At 31.1% G+C, this 19,116-nt stretch overlaps 1 protein-coding gene across 2 annotated transcripts in view; it reads left to right on the forward strand.

Annotated features, from left to right (window-relative positions):
* Positions 1 to 19,116, forward strand: part of GABRG1 (gamma-aminobutyric acid type A receptor subunit gamma1) — a 53,638-nt gene that overhangs the window by 2,453 nt on the left and 32,069 nt on the right. For both annotated transcript variants that reach the window (XM_081046457.1, XM_081046456.1), the window contains exon 2: positions 11,079 to 11,227. In XM_081046457.1, the coding sequence (XP_080902583.1) occupies positions 11,079 to 11,227 (149 nt within the window). The remainder of the gene's footprint in view (positions 1 to 11,078; positions 11,228 to 19,116) is intronic.

Here is a 19,116-nt window from a genome sequence, read left to right on the forward strand (position 1 = left end):
GTATAAATCATTTATATTCATATTTCCTTCTCCCTTTATTCTTCTTTTGAGGAACCTTTCTAAAACTAACCGTAGATGGTTGTGTTTATAAGAATTTTGATATCTTATGCTAGTTTCTAAAACAAGTCATCAAAGTCATGTATTTTAAGATTTACTAAATTGGAAACTATTATTTCTTATATCTAAGCAGGGAAATAGCTTGTTTCCTCATTAGTTTCCCTCAAGAGCACAAAGGAGAGATGCGATATCAATTTTTGTATTGCTGAACTATAATATTAAAACCTCTCCCACTGTGGTAACTAAAAGCTGTAGTCATGATTCCTGTGTTTCATTCTCTATGAGGCTCTATGGCATCTTCACAAGTTGGTTAAAATCTCTTGAGCTTGATCTGATTTATTTGTAATGTTGCAAAAATAAAAAAATCTAATTATAATCAGGTTTTTAAAAAGAGTTGAAAGGGCTTTGATATTGTAGCTGTTCTAAAAATAATTTATAATAAGCTATGATTAAGAAGTTATATTTTGAGAGAGCTCAAGGAAAATAACTTGTTTTTGTTTTTTAAAACAATTTTATGAATCAGTAATATAATATAAAATTTAGCATTCTGTTGTCCAAATGAAAATAGTCAAATATACGTGCTTTATAAAATATATTATTTTCAAGTAATTTCGGTGATATATTTTGTCGAGGTACTTGTGAGTGAAATATATATATATATTTTTAAGTCATCTAGAATTTTGGCTTAAATTTCTAATAAGATACTAATGATGACCATGCAAACTTGAGGGCAAAATAACTAAGTATGATGTTCCATGATAATTAAATATTCAACGAAGGACTGAACAAAAATAATTTTTGAAGCTAAAATGCAAATGCTATAATTGATAAATCCCCTGGGTATAGAGTTTTTTAGTATACCCTTCTTTCATTTTATTTCATTATATACTATGAGACGCACTTTTGGCTAAGCAACAAAAGGAAATATTTGACCTTTTATTCAAACATTAAAATAGACTAATCTAATATTGTACATTTATATGAGGGTGATTAAAATTTGTCTAAGAAAATAATAATGAAGGTGGAGTCTCAAAGGAGAGGAGACATGACAAGGTAGAAAACTGAAAAAAAAATGACTCGAGATATTATCAAAATATGATAAATCACTGCCATGGGGGAAGGTGGAGGAGTGAGCATAGATTGAATGTACAGGCCTCAGGAAAACAATTGACATGCATATATGCATGGTACCAACTGAGAATCCTAGACTTTACAATTAGATTTAAATTCCACTTTCAGCTCCATCATTTCCCACAAGGGTGATGTCAGGCAAATATTTGAGGCAGAGCATCCTCATTTGTGAAAAATAGAAATTACATCTACCTTTCTAGATTGTTTTAAGACCAAGAGGAAACATTTGTGGAAAGAATATAGCATTTAAAATTTTAACTGAGAAGACCTTATAACAGACACTCTACGGAATCACAGTATTCTAGTATCATTTATTCTAGTGAAAGAGTTTTTAAGTGCAATAGAGTGAATTCCTTGGATTCTTGTGCATTATTAAATATCGTTTGGATTTGAAAAAGATCGTTCATTCTTTTACAACAAACATTTATTGAATGCCTGCAACATGCTGGATTTACAGTGTTGAATGGACTAGATATGATTATTTCTATATGGAATTTATACTCACTGCTAAGAGCTAGATTTATGGTAATCACAGAAAAATATCTTGTAGTCAAAATAAGGATATATACCTTCAGAACTTTACAGATAAATAGAGATGTCAAAAGTTTTAATATAGAGGGTGCCGCTGATGGAGCAGATCACAATCAAGGAAAGAGAATTAGAGAGCCATGAGAGTTGTCTCAACAATACCAGAAGACTATGGGGGAAATGTCTCCAAAATTCTAGACTAGAAGGTTACACTTAGCCAAATTACAATAAAATATTAAAGACAAATAAAGCCTATATGCTGTTATTCTCCCCATTTTACAGATGGGGAAACTGGGGCACAGCGATTTTTAGGAACTTGCTTAAAAATCATCTTTCTGGTAAGTGCTAAATCCAAGACTCAAATCCATGTGTTCTATGCCCAGAGTGTCCATTCTAAACTACCACACGTCTCAGATTACAAATGCTGTATAAGTCAAAACAGGTAACATGACTGTGGATGAAGGAAACAAAAAGGAAGGGAGAGAAGGAAGAAGAGGAGAGTAGGAGGGGATGGGAGGGGAGGGTGGTACAATGAGAGAAGCACAGTAAGTATACAAATCTACTGTGTACCTAACACATAATCTGAAATCTTATGTGCAGTGCTAGATTAATAATTTTGGGGAAAACTTTAACAAACTGGAGTACTTGATCTATAAAAAAAAATCATTAAATTCAAGTGTTAAAAGCAAGAATTTTCCCCAGAGTTGCCATTAATGCCACCCTCCTCAGCGTCCCCACTATAGCTCAGCTAGAATTCTGAGTACCAAATAAAGCATTTTATTGTTTTGTTTATATTAATCAACTGTCTCAACATAAACTTATAGAATTTAAGTTCACTGGGAACTAGATTAATTATTTGGGGGGCAAATTTTAACAAGCAGGAGTACTCGATCTATAAAAAAACATTGTAATATAAATTGTTGAAAGAATTTTGGAATTTAGCTAAGTTTTGATGAGAAATTCGATGGCTGCTTATTTTTAGGATGCTATATAAAATCACAGTTGACTTTGTTATGTGTAGGTGTAACAACCAAGCCATAACCAAGTAGTGAAAACTACTTGAAGGGATTTACTTTCAATACAAAAGCTCTGTAACAAAATAATTGGTGCTCTATCACTAGGCTTATTCAAGCAGAAACTTGTTAGAGTTTTGTACTCTGTGGGAGGTAAATGAAATATACATTTTGTTTTTTTTCTATTTTTATACATCTCAAAATCTAATTTTATCACTCAAATAGTTTAATCAACAGAAGCCCCATATTTTAGGAAACTCTCTTAGCTATTAATTCATTCAGTAAACATTTATTGAGCATTGGCATTCATTTACTGCAATAAAATGCAATAATTGGTACTCAAAATTATAGGTGAGCTATTGTGGGGACACTGAGGAGGGTGGCATCAATCGCAACTCTGGGAAAAAACTGAATATTCTCAGCTATCATGGGTATACCTTCAGGTCAATGAGAGTGAAGATTGGAGAGAGAAAGAGAGATAATGTTACTATTATATGGCCAAAGTTACAGTTTCAAAATTTGATAGGCCTCTTGAAAACAATATTCCTGTATCTTTTAGGAAATGCTTTACTCTGATCATCTAACATGTGGAATTAAATTGGTAAAATCCTATTAGAGGCTATAGAATTCAGTTTAATGCTGAACTTCTGAACTGTAAGGATCTTTTCCTCCCAGACACACTGTATCCGAAGACTTAACATTTCTCCTTATTTTTAAACAAACACATTAAGTAACAAATATATTGAGCAACACAGTAGCAGGGACTATGCTAAACTGTAGGGATATCGAAGTAACTGTTAACATGGACCTTGCTTTCCAATCTGTAGCTGGATTAGCAGATCAGAAAATCTATGATATAGTGAGTGTTAAAAAAAAAATCAACAGCTATATTTTGAAGATCTAATTGGCTTTATTAAGCAATTTATGAATCAGGCAGCATCTCATCTAGCAACTAGGAAGGTACTCTGAGGGGTTGTAAAAAATGGAAGGTTTTTTGTAAGAAGAAGGGTGGGGCAAAGGAATGATTCAAAAGAAAATAAAGGACAAATTTTAGACTAAAACATCTTTTTTTTATGTGGGGGGGAAGGGAACACAAAGGTTTTTATCATGCAGTTTACCTCTTCTTTCTGTGCGGGATGGAGAGGGCTCACTTGACAGATTACCTCCTTGGTGTTGACCAGGAAATTCCAGACTAGGTGATTATGATTATTTTCCTGGAAAGGTTGTAACAGCAATAGGTTAGGGATTGAATCTAGATTTGGTACTATGGGCTTTAGCACAAGTGATAACATTTTGGGCTTGTGGTTTTTTCCTCTTTAACATGGGTTTAATATGAATGTTTCACTATTGGTGTGATCTGGGTGTGATTTGCTTCTCCAGATAGCTTTAAGTCTGCTACAATCAGGGCCCTGGCCAAAAGGTTAATCTTTGGGTACATTTCTAGGACCATCACTTATAGTTGCACAATTTGTGAATTACATAAATACAGAGATATACTTCACCTCTCATCTTAAATGTGTATAATTATCAGAATAATTTCCCAGCACATGTAGTAGAATGTTTTAAGTAAGGATTACCTTTTCCACAAAATACCCATATTGACTCGCACAAAGTAGTCATTTTGCTGGATTAAATTTATTGTGTTACTCAGACATGGTTTCTACAAATTAATTTGTTACTCTGTGCAGGTGGCCTTTGAGGGCATCTTTGTTTCTGCTATTTCCTTAGTAACAGTTCTTTGTGAAAAACCTTCAAATTGACATAGCTAGAATTGACTACTAGAAAGAGTATTTGGTTGTTTCTGTTACTCATTTGGATTCTCTCCCTTTAGAAGTGAATGATCTGAGAGGATCCTTATGTCAATGAAAACATTTTGTTTCTCATTTTATAATCCCAAGATTTCAGAATAAAAGGTATATCTCTCCATTCAGAAGATGTAATTCCCATTTCTTTCTGTCATTTAATTTTAAGATCTTTTAATATGCATTATAATGTAATAAGCCTCAATATTATGCACTCCATGAAAATTTTAGCAGCCTTGTAGAATTTATCTGATGTAGAAGAGCATCAAAGGATGAGAGAATGTGAATGTCGTGAAGAGTAGTTTCTAAGTCTAATTTATGTTCTGTCCATTTCTGTGGATATTAATTAGAACAATGTGGAAGTTAGTGTTCATTTTAATATACTTTCAACACAGTGGTCATTTTTTCTCATAGGCTGTAATGAAAATTATGGTTCCTTTCCCTTTCCCCCCAAAATACAAGAAAATGGTTTCAAAAGAACATTTGTAATCTTTAGATATTCACCATACCCCTGAGGATTATTCATGGACTAATGAATAATCCTAATCTCTAAATTTTTTTAAGGAACAGAGTTCCTTATTCTAAATTGTTTTAAGGGACATAGTTGGCCTGTGTAACAAAGCAAATAAAGGAAACGAAAACAATACTCCAAAAATTGGCAAAATACATTTTTTATTACTAGTATTGTTGTGATATTAAGAATCAATCACTTATCTACAGAAATTCCTTACCTATGACCAAAGATGTTAAGAAAAAAAAAACCTCTGCTTTATTTTATAGTTGTCTGTTTTGTTTTTTTTTTACTTTCTAAACATATGCCCCTATAACAATTGATCTTCTAAAAATCTATTTTGGTATCAATCTGTCCCTTTCTCATTAACTATAAAATTACATATTTTTATATCTAATCTAACTAGATCAGACTACGTGTATGTTCTAACAGATTTAGGAATTGTGCAGACCCGTTTTTGAAGCTAATAGTGAAGCAGTCAATGCCAAAAGCATTTTTTATTGCTGCTTTTTCCTAACTTTAATGTAATTTGAAAGGTTCTACGTATTCTACCTTACCAAGGAAACTACATAAAATTCATAATGGATGAAGATGTCACAGTTTATTTTTTTCTCCTAGATCAATGTTTCACATCACAAATTGTGGAATCATTAGTGTATAATCCAAACTCTGTTCTGTTCTATTCACTTAAAATATTTTAAATTCTCAGTTTTTTTTTACCACAAATTGGTTAGATCTTATTTTTATTTATTTGTTTTCTTAACAACTAATATTTTCCAAGTAATACATATTAATTTCCAAGTTTTATATATAGATATATGTATTTGTTGAAATATGTGGAAAAAATAAAACTGTTTTTTCCAATGCCATAACAGTTTCGATCCTATAACGTAAATAATAAAGTCACTTATTTCATTCCAGTCCTCAAATTTATTTAGAAATTTGGAGCCTATACTTCCAGATTTTTCCCTAAGATTTGACAGGCATGTGTATATACATTTATGTGTATTATTATATAAATGGAATCTAACACTTGTTTTTTGTCAGATACCTAATATCAGAGGTATCTTTCAAGATTAGCACATACTTAGTGTACCTCCTTTTTAATGATGATGTAGTGTTCTATACTATAGAAGAATCATAATTTATTATATAATTTCATAATAGATTCTCTTTTTTATTTTATTACACATTATCTATCTATATATATGTCTATATGTCTATGTCTATATATCTATATCTATCTATCTGTCTGTCTGTCTGTCTGTCTATCTACCTACCTACCTATGGCTGGCACAGTATAAATGTGAAAAGAAAATAACTTTTTTTTTAAATTTCTTATTTTACTATTTTTTTTTTTGACTTTCAAATCTAAAATCAGTGCTTATATCTATTCTCTAAAATCTAGTTCTCGTAGGCTTTGACTTTAGGGCATCTTCTACACAGAAACATTATAATAGGTTTCTTTCTGTCATACAACTTGTCATTTGTCTACTAGGCTTATAGAAATTGATGTTTATAAATAAACAGACTTTAACTTGGCATGAGCAACAGATCACAGATGAGGCCTGGCTTTGGAGTTTCATCTGCTCTTTCTTAACAGATTAATAGAAATGTCTTCACCAGGTGTCAGAACTAGGATATTCACAGCCACTTTAATATGAACTATATACAGGGTGACTACATAATTTATCATCCAAATTAAGTAACTTTGCCAGTGAAAAAAAGGTGCTATTACTTGTTATTCCAGGAAAACAGGTGTAAACCTGACCATTCTGGGTAAATCTCAATGAGTGTTCACCCTATGTATGAAAAATAGTTTATATTAATTGACTGACTTGATATGGGACTGGTGAGAACACAGTGCTGTTCCAGAGGACTGGCAACTGGGCTGTCAGTCAGCTATGTTCCCGCAGGAGAACGGAGTGGCACATTTTCTGTGCTCCCACCATTTATTTCTTGGCAGAGTATAAAGCTCTGCTTCTCTATGAAAGGCTCTATTTAATTGTTTATCTTTTATGATTAGAAAATAACACTATCTGGTGTATAGGAAAAGATAGGTATTAATGTCAAACTAACTCATTTTGGTGTATTCATATAATAAAATTACACACAAAGATTATGATATATTATTAATATACACAAAAATAAAATTGTAACACTATTTAGCATACTAAGTATATTCATTATGTTTATTGCCCATTAAATCTATAGCCATTTATACATTAGTTTTATTACAAGCAAATTAGTATGTATTATTTTTCATATTATTCAATTATTAAAATAATTTTAGATTTTGACAGACTCTTCACAATCACCAAATGAATGGATGCGTCCATTGCATCGTATGGATATGTCATAATTTACTTAAACATACTCTAATAAGTTTAAAATTTGGCTGCTATAGATAATACTATGATACGTGTCTTTGCATATGAGTATGATGGTTTTCTGTATCATTTGTTTGACTAGATTTCTCATTTATTAGAAAATATGACCATCTAGATCAAGAATATAATGTTATTCGTATTTGTATTTTCAGTGCTTAGCACATTTGTACATAGTAGTCCCTCTACAAATAAATTAAAGCATAGGGTTGCATATTGAACACACATATTAGAAAGTATTTCTCATTAGAGTGTGTGTGATTCCTTGAGATTATTATTCAAACTTCTTAGAACTCAAAGGCAGAGATGAAGCATCCTACCTATGCACAATCCAAATGCACTTCAAATTACTTACCATAAGTATTGCTGTGTTCTTATCTTATGAATTAGAAAACTCAAAATCCAACCATCTTGGGTTATTTAATAAAAGGTAAAATGAAGTGATACCATAGAAACTTCAAAGGAAACAGGATACGAGTCTTCAAACTAAATCAATATTGTCTTAAATCCTGCCTCTGTTATATAATAGTGTATGTTCTAGGAATTCTATAAACCTATTTTTTCATCTGTAAAATGGGAATATTAATATTTGTTTCATGGAATTACTCTGGATTAATTGACTAATGTGGAAATAACTTAGCACATGTTCCTGAAACATGGTAGGCACTTACTGGTACATTATAGGCACTCAATAGCAGATAATAACAATAAATAGCAATCATTAAAACAAGCAGTAAATTTATGTATTCAAGGGTCCAAATGTATTTACACTAATGATAAAATTTTACATATTCAAATTATCTAAAAGAAGTGCTTGAGCATGAGTCTAGAACTTGTCAAAGTATTACTTAAAATCACAATTGGTTTCCCCAAATGAACAGCCACTCAACATATGTAAATGTTACAAAAATCTCCCAGTCTATAAAAGACATCGAGACATCAGATGTTATATGAACGATTTTTAAAATTATCACAAGTACTTTTGAATCACCAAAATAATACCAGTGTGATATTCAAGGTAATTAATGAATAGTCTGAATATAATTTAAAGAGCTTGGAAAGAAGATACCGAAAAATTAACCTTAAGGAATTTTTCTGTTATTTCCCCAAATGAGGAAAGATAGCCTTGTGATATCATAGAGATCAACATTTATATTACCTCTGAGCTAGCTGAGAAAAAGGGGAATGTAAGTCACTATGAACATATGTTTTTTGGATAACCAGGATGTTACTACTGTAAAAAACATAAAAAAAAGCTTTTATTTTTTTTTCTAGAAACTTCCATTTGACCACAATCCTATTTCAAAGAAAGATCAGCTGCTTGTATGTGCAGTGGCCTGCCTCTATCCACCAGATGTTTCATTCTATAAAACTGGGATTTCAAGCTAAATGGATGCCTTAAAATTTAGGTTGTTGCCAGTATCTCAACAATTCTAATTAGAAAAGGCAACTTTCCTGGAGGATGTACCACAATGCTTCAGTAATTTCAGTGTTTTAGTTTATGCATGAATTTATGTATATATGTACATATTTGATTGAGAGAAAATAATAAGAAATGATTTGAAGGAAATCATACAGCCAGTAGTATATACTTTTTGAAGTTATATACAGCACAGTAATTAATATAAATGAGCACTTCATTAAAACTCTGTTAGCCAGTAGTTTACATAGAAATAAAAGTTGTGCACTATAGTAGTAAACTACTCCCAAATCTCAATGGCTTACACTAGATGTTTATTTCTCGCTCAGGCTGTGTCCATTGTAGGTTAATCGTGGCTCTGTCCATGTTGCCTTCACTCTGGGAGTGAAGTGACAGAGTAGCCTCTGTCTGAGTGTGGCTGGTCTTCTGACAGAGGATAAGAAAGATATGGTGAACCATGCACTGACATTAAATCTTCTGCTTGGTGTTGACACATGTCACATACTTTCCATCACTTAAAGCAAATCACAGGGCCACACCTGAATTCAATCGGACTGGGGTATATAATGCTCTTTCAGGAAGGAGAATTTCGGGTCACATGTCTCAGTTAGAAGTCAGTGAAGGGAAAAGTATAATTCTATGACAGGAAAGAGAGGAGAAATAATGAGGATAAGAATGTATTCCATTATCTTTTGATAAATAATGATCAGTAGAATTATTGTGAAGATGAGATAGCAAATACGTTAAAGGTTAAGTTTTAATTTACAATGTTAATTTGTACTCATTAAGGATAAAGAGGGTGGATATCAACTAAACTTATTCTGGTAAGCTTTCTACACACACACACACACACACACGTATATATATATATCAACTCATTATATTGTGTACCTTAAATATTATACAATGTTTAATATTTAATTATACAATTTTAATACAATGTTGAATACAATGTTATGTGTTACTTACATCTCAGTAAAACTGGATTTTTTTTAATAGAAAGGGTGTGGGGGTTGCATTAGTTAAGATGTTTAGATCCAAAGCAAAATAGATCTGAATGGATAGTGTAGAAAGAGTAATTAAAGAGAAGATAAACTTGCATATTTACTATTAGTAGAAACCGTAAAATATTTGAAATATATATAAATAACTATTATATTATGGATTTACCTGATTTTATAAATGTAAACATTTAGTCTTTTGACCCTTTTTCACTGGAGGACTAACGTTACTAAAGTAGGGTGTGTTAAATCTAGAATGATCTTAGACAAATGATGATGGATGTACTGATGGGCAATAAAGTAAGAGAAGTTGGTTACTTTTGATGAATTGTGGATGACTATCTGTATTAGGTGTTTTCTACCACAATCCAGAAGTAATCTGAATCCTTATGGTTGTTAAATACACAGATGTAGCAGGGAGCATTAACTGGAGTGTTAGAACTTGATTCTCAGTTTTGCTAACAAATAGGGTTGTACTTTAATCAGTTCTCTGATGTCTTCACTTTTCTCATTTATAATATAATGGCAGTGGGTTATTTGATCCCTAAATTCTAACTTCTATGTGTAAAATTTGATAGTCATGCCTCCCTCAAAATATATGGAGGGTGAGTCACCCACTGTTGCTTTGATGATAACATGATCTTTGACAATGTTTTTAGAATAAAAAGTCTGGGTTCTTCAGATTAAAAAGAAACATAGATGTGTTCAATACTTACTTTTTTGTTTTCCCCTCAAAACTTTCTTCACCCCTTTTTCCTTAATTCTTCTTTTGTACAATGATGTTTTTATACTTTTACCAGACTAATTATTCCAACTTTTCCCGTATTTAATTACCTTTTAATTTTAAGTTTTGGGTGTGGTGTTTTAGAGTCACCATGTGTGGTAATGCAGATTATGTAGTGCATATATGTAGGGCCACTATTCACATTGTCAATGCATAATTCCTATGGCCTTCAATGACAGTTGTGGTGGTGGCTAAGATTTATTTTATTATGTTAATGGTATGTGTTATATTTCTTCTACTAAATTCTCAGTTTTTGAGTATTATATCAGGACAGTTCCTATGATGAAAGTGTTAGTCTTGCTAAATGTACAAATTTGTAATACCTTTTTCCCCTCTTACTGCTCGCTACAAAATTATAATAATTATAATAATCTTAAACTATTTTTTAAATACACAATTTGGTTGAAAACTTTCTGTCATCCTTTTCTGGGGGGGATTCTTTAGTGTTGATAAAGCAGATGATGAAGATGATGAGGATTTAACAGTGAACAAAACTTGGGTGTTGGCACCAAAGATTCATGAAGGAGATATAACGCAAATTCTCAACTCATTGCTTCAAGGCTATGACAATAAGCTTCGCCCGGATATCGGAGGTAAGTTTTGAGTTCTCTTTCTGAGATTTGGGGGACTACGAAAACCATATTGACCAATATGATTTTAACCATAGATCTCATATTCCTTGAGTGTCTGATATATATCAGAGACTACAGGGTTTGACAATTATTAATTGGAAAGACACTAATTAGAGAGCTTCACAGTTTGAGATGGGAAAAAAGGCATATAAACCTTATTGATGTAATTTTTTTACACCTTCTACAACAAAAGATGCAACAGCAAAGTTCTGATGAAACTATCTGAAAAGCTGAGAGGTATTTCATAAAAGAGAGTATTTGAAAGGTAAGTAGGAGTTCTAATTTTGTGCCATGCCACACTGTTTTAATTAATGTAGAATTACAAGCCTTGGTAGTATATTGAGGGGTAGGTTATCCTACTTTGCTCTTCTTTGTGAGGATAGTTATCCTCGGCCTTTGCATTTATGTATCAATTTTATATCGTAATCAACTTTCAAGTTCCGCCCCCTGCTATGAATCTTTAAAACAAACAAAAACTATAAATCAGCAAACATTTTTATTGTGATTGCATTAAATCTACAGTCAATATAGGGAATTTGAAATCTTTACCATATTAAATTTTTACCATTCCAAATTCATAAGTATCATATACTCCTTAATTTATATATTCATTTTTATTAATATTTCCTGTGAAGAAGTGTTGAATATATTTTACTAAATTTAATTCTATATATATATGGAGTTTTTGATGCAAATGTAAACAGATCTTTTAAATATTTTCTAATTTTGTATTAGCAGTATATAGAAATAGAATAGATAATTGCATATTTACTCTGTCTTCAGGAGTCTTGATAAGTTTATCAAATTTGTTATATTTATGTAGATATATTCATGTAGATATATAACAATGTATATTTCAGTATTAGATATAATATTTGGTATGGGCTTCTTTTTTATGACACTCTTTTTAGTTTCTTTTTCTCATTTTGCTAGGGTTCTTTTTTCCTCCATAATGTTTCAAATAATCTGTGCATTTACTGAAATAATCATATTTTGCCTTTTATTCTACTTACCATTTGTTCTGTAAGTAACTTTGACTTTTAAAACTTAAACCAAAATGCATTTCTGTAATAAATGCCACTTGGTTTTGATTTGGTAACCTTTAGAAAATATCACTGCTCTCAGTTTGATAATATTTTGTTTTGGAATTTTACATCTTTGTTCATGAAGGACATTAGATAGTTATTTCACATTCTGTAATGTCTTTTTCAGTTTTAGAATCAAGATTATGCTAGCAGCTACAAATAAGATACCTTTTCCTTCTCTTTTTATTCCTGAAAGAGTTTATCCGAAATGGATGCTGTTTCTTCCTAAATATTTGGAAGACTCATTTGGTGAGGTCATGTTGGCCTAGAGTTTGCTTTTTAACAGTTCAATTAGTTTAATAGTCAGTTTTGGTAAGTTGGACTTTCCAAGAAATTTCAATTTTCAAATTTACGGGTGTTAAATTGTGACATTTTAATATTTTAGGATCTGAGGGTTTTTCACTTTGGTCTTTCCTGATACTGGTAATCTAGTCTTTCATTTATGCATCAATCTTAAAAGACTATTTCAATTTTATTAGGATTATTATAAAATCAAATTTTGGCTTAGTCAATTTTCTCTGTGGAAAAATTACCTTAAATTTAGTTTATTTACAATACTTGGTTTATTATGTTAACCTACTGTCCTTGGGTTGAATTTGCTGTTTTCCTAGATTGCTTTACTTATTTATTTTCACAATAAAACTTAGACTTAGTAAAACATTGTTGATACATGGAAATCCCACAAACTCTTTAACCTTAAAGTTAACATTTTTCATTACTATAGAACCCTTATTTAAATCAAGAAATTAATATTGATACAATACTATTAATTAATCTCCAAACCTATTCAAATTATGGCAGGTGCCTCACTAGGGTCCTTTTTTCTGGTTCAGAACGGCAACAAAAATCACACATTGCATTTCGTTCTTCTGTCTCCTAATTCTCCTTCAATCTGGTATAATTTCTCAGTTTTTCTGTTTGTTTCATGAACTTGATAATTTTAAGGTGCACTGGCCAGTAGATTGCCCCTTCTCCTGTCTGATATTTCATTAGTCTGAGCTTATTCCTTTTTTTCCAAGAAACCACAGAAGTGATGTTGTACCCTTTCAGTGTGTTATATCAGGAGGTATGTGCTGTTAATATACCATATTTCTGGTGACTTTAACTTTGGTCAGTTAGTATGGTTTCTTCTAGGTTTCCCCAAGTACAAAGTTATTTTTCCCTTCTTGATTAACAAATATGTTGTAAGAAGATACTGCCATGGGAGAAACTATGCAAATGTTTCTCAGTACACATTGTGAAGCTAGTAGCTATCATTAATTCTTACCTGCAACAGTATTACCATGCTGTTTGCCAAATAGTGACTCAATATCATCATCATTCCTTCCATAAATATTAATCATCATTTTACCATAAGGAAGAACTGTGGCTCTCCCCCATTTATTTATATATTCATTTATTTACTCAGTGTAGACTTACAGATATGTTTTATTTTATATAGTTAATACTTATTACTTTCATTATTTATTTTGTTGCTCAAAATAATAAGTTGGTCACTGGAACTCCCTATAATTTGGCTTCTATGTCCTTTTACACATCCCCATCATTTTCTGAGCACATCCTACTTTCTAACACATAATATTCCAGTCTCATCTTGATCCAGCAATGGAATTCAATGGAATTCCAAGGAGCCCTGGTTCTTTTTTTTTTTTTTTTGTACAATGCCATTTAGAAACCGTGATCTGGGCACTAGGTACATTCATTAAAGTAGGAAATATATGTTCTACACACACATTCACAGGCATCTATCTCTATCTATCTATCTATCATCTATCTATCTATCTATCTATCTATCTATCTATCTATCTATCTATCTATCTATCTATCTATATCTTTGTACATGTATTATAAACCATGAGTTCAATCTGAGAGCTCTGATCTAAAATAAACCCCACGGGGTTCATTCAGTCTAGCTTTTCCCCTTATTTGTTTGCAACTTCTTTTTTCAAAAGATAGACACCTGGCTCTCATTTATCTGTAGTATATATTTTTATTTGTTCAATTCCAGTAAATACACAAAGTAGTTTTAGAATTTTAACACGTCTGTGAAAACAAATTAGCTAGAATAAAATATCTATGTACAATTATTTCTGTCTTTAGCTTTACAGTATGTAATCAAAATAGTGTTTCTTAAAGTTGCTTGCTCAATTATTTTTAGTTAGCTTATTTTCTGCTTTGCAAAAACATATAGCAGTTTTAAATTAGTTTCACATCCCGGTCTCAATCTTGGTTTTAGTATTTAATCTGCCTCAATATATGTTAAAATTCTCACCCTTACTCTCTTTTCTGAAATTTTCCCACTCATCTCTTACATGGGTAGGTTTTTCAAACAGTTTTTGTATGTTGAAAATTTTTTTTCCATTGACTTGATGCTTGAAGGACACATTGGTTGGATGTAAAATCCTTGGTTCAGGCTTTCTTTCACTCAGTTTTCTTATTAAGCTATTTCAAAGTTGATTCTCTTTGTGTGTCACTTTTGAGGAATTTAATGCCAGTCCAATTCTTTTGCTCTGGTAGTTTATTTCATCTTTTTTCCCCCCTGAAGTTCTTTTGTCTTTTTCTTTATGTTTTAATTGAATACTTTAAATAAGATATATCTTAAAGTTGTTAATTTTGGATAACCTTTCTTCCAGGTAACTGATAAGTCTTTTTAAAATTTCAGGTTTTCTTTCATCTCTAGAAAGATTGATTGATTGATTTACAGTGTAGTGTTGGATATTATTAGTTTTCTCCCATTGTTTTGCCTTTCGTTTTCATTGGGTTCCAATTACATGAATGCTAATCATAATTTGCCAAACTTTCTCTCTGAATTCTCTTTATTTCATGTATATTCTCTTGATGTTTCTCCTCTGCCTATTACTTTTTTTTTTTTAAGGTTATGTACTTTTGGTCATCTTAGAATTGACTTTTGTCTATTTTTTTTCCATTTCTTTCCTAAGTTCAATCAGTTCTCTGCTCATTTCTCCCTGTTTGTTATGTTCATGTGTGTGTTAGGGGAAGGGTACTTTTTACTTAGCTTCTAAATTTCTGATTCAAAGAGATTTTTCTTATCCACAAATAATTGTTTGAATACGTTTAATGGATTGTAGTGTTGCCTTATAGTTTTGTTTTGTTTTTTCTGCTTAATTTTTTTGAGAGGATTTTCCGCAGTTGATTTGTGCTGAATTTTGACTGCAACAACTTTATATGGATCTCTTCCTTTCTTTTTTCCTATTTCTTTTGTCTTACATGGGTGTTTTTGCAAGATTCCTAGTTCATTGATATCCCCTTATGTCATTATAGCAAAGCCCAGCTACTTTAAATTCATTTGTTGTTATTAGTGTCGTGTATTTGTTTTATGCTTGGGAGGAATTATGTGATTTTTCCATTTATTGGTTCTCTTTACTTGCAGGAGTATGAAATCCTCTCCTTTTTCTGTTCCCCCCCTTTACCACCTGATTTCCAAAGCCCATCTCTGTTTTCCTTTTTTGAAATTTATGTCTACCCCAAAACTCCTTATTTTGAAGACTGCTGTTTCACATCATGTATACTTCTGCATCCCTATCCTATTATATTTTGTTCTGGTCATAAGATACATTTTAAAATAATTTCACATTTATAGTACACTTAACTATTGTACTTTTAGATCTGCTTTAAGTAACTAACTGCCATCTTCTTTCTTCCTCAGTTAATCTCAGTCAGTTTTGCTCAGCATGAAATCTTGCATTAGAACAGAAGTGAGGAAGTATTTGAGAGAGTTCTTGTCATGACTTAGTTTTTTTGTTTTGCTTTGTTTTGTTTTTTACAGTCATTTTGAAATTTGGACTTTGTCTTCAAATTATGCTGCGGCCATAGTTTTTGTGCACTTTTATTTTATTCCCTTTTTGTTCTATACTTTTTTGGAAGACATACGAGGAGATTAAGACAAAGGAAATTTATATAAATGTCCTCTAAGCATTGCTTTAGCCTTTCATAATTTGTTCCTTTGTCATAATTCCACGAACACAGGGACTAGACAAATGAATAATGTGTGATTTTAAAAAATAGCTTTGTTCTAGATACTTTTGTTGTTGATAACTAGCTTAATTCTATTTTGCTCAGAGAACATGCTGAAGTCAAGTTTCTTATTGCTCAAATAATGTGTGTGTATATATACATATATGCATATATACATACATAGACATATATACATATTTAATGTATATAAAAACACACACACGCATATATACTGAAAAACGTGTGTTAAAAATATCTAACTACAGACATTGATTTATCTCTTTATTTAAAGTCCAGTCAGTTTTTGCTTTATATATATTGTAACTGTCATGCATACATATAAATTTAGGATTGTTATAAACTTACTATTGGATAGCAGTTTTATATTTGCATTTTATTTCCCTTAGTGTTAAGTTTTACAGTCTTTTTGTTTTAAATGGAGTGGCTAATGCAGATATACGAGTATTTAGGATAATTATTGTATATATTGTTTTAATCTACTGCTTTTATATTTGTTTTCTGTTTTTCTAATCTATTCTATATACCATTGTATTTTATATTTTCTATTTGTTCCCTCTTTTGGATTCATCAAAAAGTTATAGTTTATTTTATCTTTATATACTCTTATTAAATAGTCATTATTTTTAGTTATTAAAATATCCATTTTACTTGATTAAATTTAATTACATACTAGTAACATTATAATTCAAGGACATCACGAATCATTTACTACATAAACTCTAGTCCTGTTTTTACTATTATATCCATGTATTTGCATTCTATATTTTGAAATACCAAAAGACAACATTATTATTATTATTATTATTATTATTATTATTAAAGTATTTAAAAACAATTAACTTTTACCAAGAAATTACCCTGTCTGATATTGTTTCCTTTCTTAATACTGTGAGTCATATAACAGATGTGATTTTTCTTTTGTCCCATCACAGGTGAAATTTATTTTTGTTAATAATGGAATACTACAGTGTGGCTCATGGCCTAAAGCCCTAAAGAGTTAATATTTTTCTAACAGATACATATTTGTCTTATAATTTGCTAATGAAATGTTGATGTCAGGAAGCCAGGATAGATCACTCATAACTAGAGGTTTCTATACTGTAAAAAGTGTGTCCTGTATATAAAAAAAGTCTTCAGGAATTATTTCTTGGCGTAGACAGTGTTCAGTCCTTAGTATTATGAAATAAAGAGCAGATACTCAGTAGCTGTTGATTTATCAATGAACTGAAAAAAAAAAACACACCAAGAAACTAATTAAATAAGACTGGTACATTGTACTTAATTGCCTGTAAGTGGTGATAAATATACTTACAAATAAAACTAATAACCTATTGTCTTATTATTAATTGACTTTCATAAAAATCATTCTGTAGATCTAGGTATAATTAGCTTAATTATATTTCTTGGCTACAATTCATAGCTAGTCAAAAGAAAAAACAGCATAGGAAATATAGTCAATAGTATTGTAACAGCTATATATGATGTCAGAAGGGCAGTAGATTGGGGGTGATATCACTTTGAGAAGGGTGTAAATGTCTAACTATTATGTTGCTTTGTACACCTGAAATTGATAAAAATATAAATAAACAAATGGCAAACAGTTAAATCAATTCATCTTAGAAGTCATCAGCCTAAGATAAATTATAAAACTTTCTATAAATCATATAACCTGCGTTTATTTAAGAAAATTAATTATTGGCTAGCAGATCGAATTACAGTCTTATGTATTATGTAGGTCTGAAAACCTACAGTTTGACATACTAAAACCATTTCTAACAAATGTTATTTACTTTTCTGTCCAAGAAAATATGCATACCATGCAATGAAATCTTTGCTTAAAGAAAAAGAAACTATGTGCGAGTAAATGTTTTTCTAAGTGTAGTGTAGTGTTTTGTTATTTTATTGTAAAGGGTTAAATTAAATACTGTTGTGAAATTATACAGGCACTGTTTTTCAAAATGACTCAAGTTTTCCATTGTAGCTTGTTAGTTTGGGGGCTGCTGCCAGACTAGAAGGTACCAAGACAGGGAGACTTGGGGCTGAATGGAGACTCCGACTCAGACAAGCAGTCTCAGCTGTGTATTAAAGGAGGCGGTTTATCATGACAGGTGGAACATAGCGTCTGAATTGTAAGAGTAATGAATACTAGGCTGGAAAGGGAAATCTGATAGTTTAGAAAGGAGAATTGAGTAAATATCACTAAAAACATGCTACTTTAGTAACTTTTACCCTACAAGTTGGTTTTCTGCTTTATTTCACTGGCATTATCTCTTTCTGAATCTCTCTGAGATATATGATATTTTTTCTTGGAATGGTTTTCTCTTTCATGTCCACTTTGTGAACCTTTTATACACATTCCTCAAAAAGTATTTGCTAAACCAATAAATGAGAGCTTTATATCTTATTTAGTGGGGTAAGGGAAATAAGAGAAACTATGTACATCTTTTCTTTAGCAAACAAAAAGTCTTATGAGCATAAATTATCATTATTGTTATGGTAAATCTCATTATAGGAACTAAAAATACCTGACAAAGGTTGAAAGCCTAAGTTACAATCCAACATGGCATGATTGTGGATATTGGTTAATCATATCATTTTATACATATTTAAAAGGCTGACCTGTGCTATACATTTTTATAGAACATAAAATACTGTATATATCATTTAAAGACTAACTGGGAAAACACAAATGGTTATGTGCAACACACAATAGATGAAGTTTATAGTGACATCCACACTATATACTCTGGGAAAATTAGATAAAAATCC

Source organism: Rhinolophus hipposideros (assembly GCF_964194185.1).
Source record: "Rhinolophus hipposideros genome assembly, chromosome: 1".
NCBI lineage: Eukaryota > Metazoa > Chordata > Mammalia > Chiroptera > Rhinolophidae > Rhinolophus > Rhinolophus hipposideros.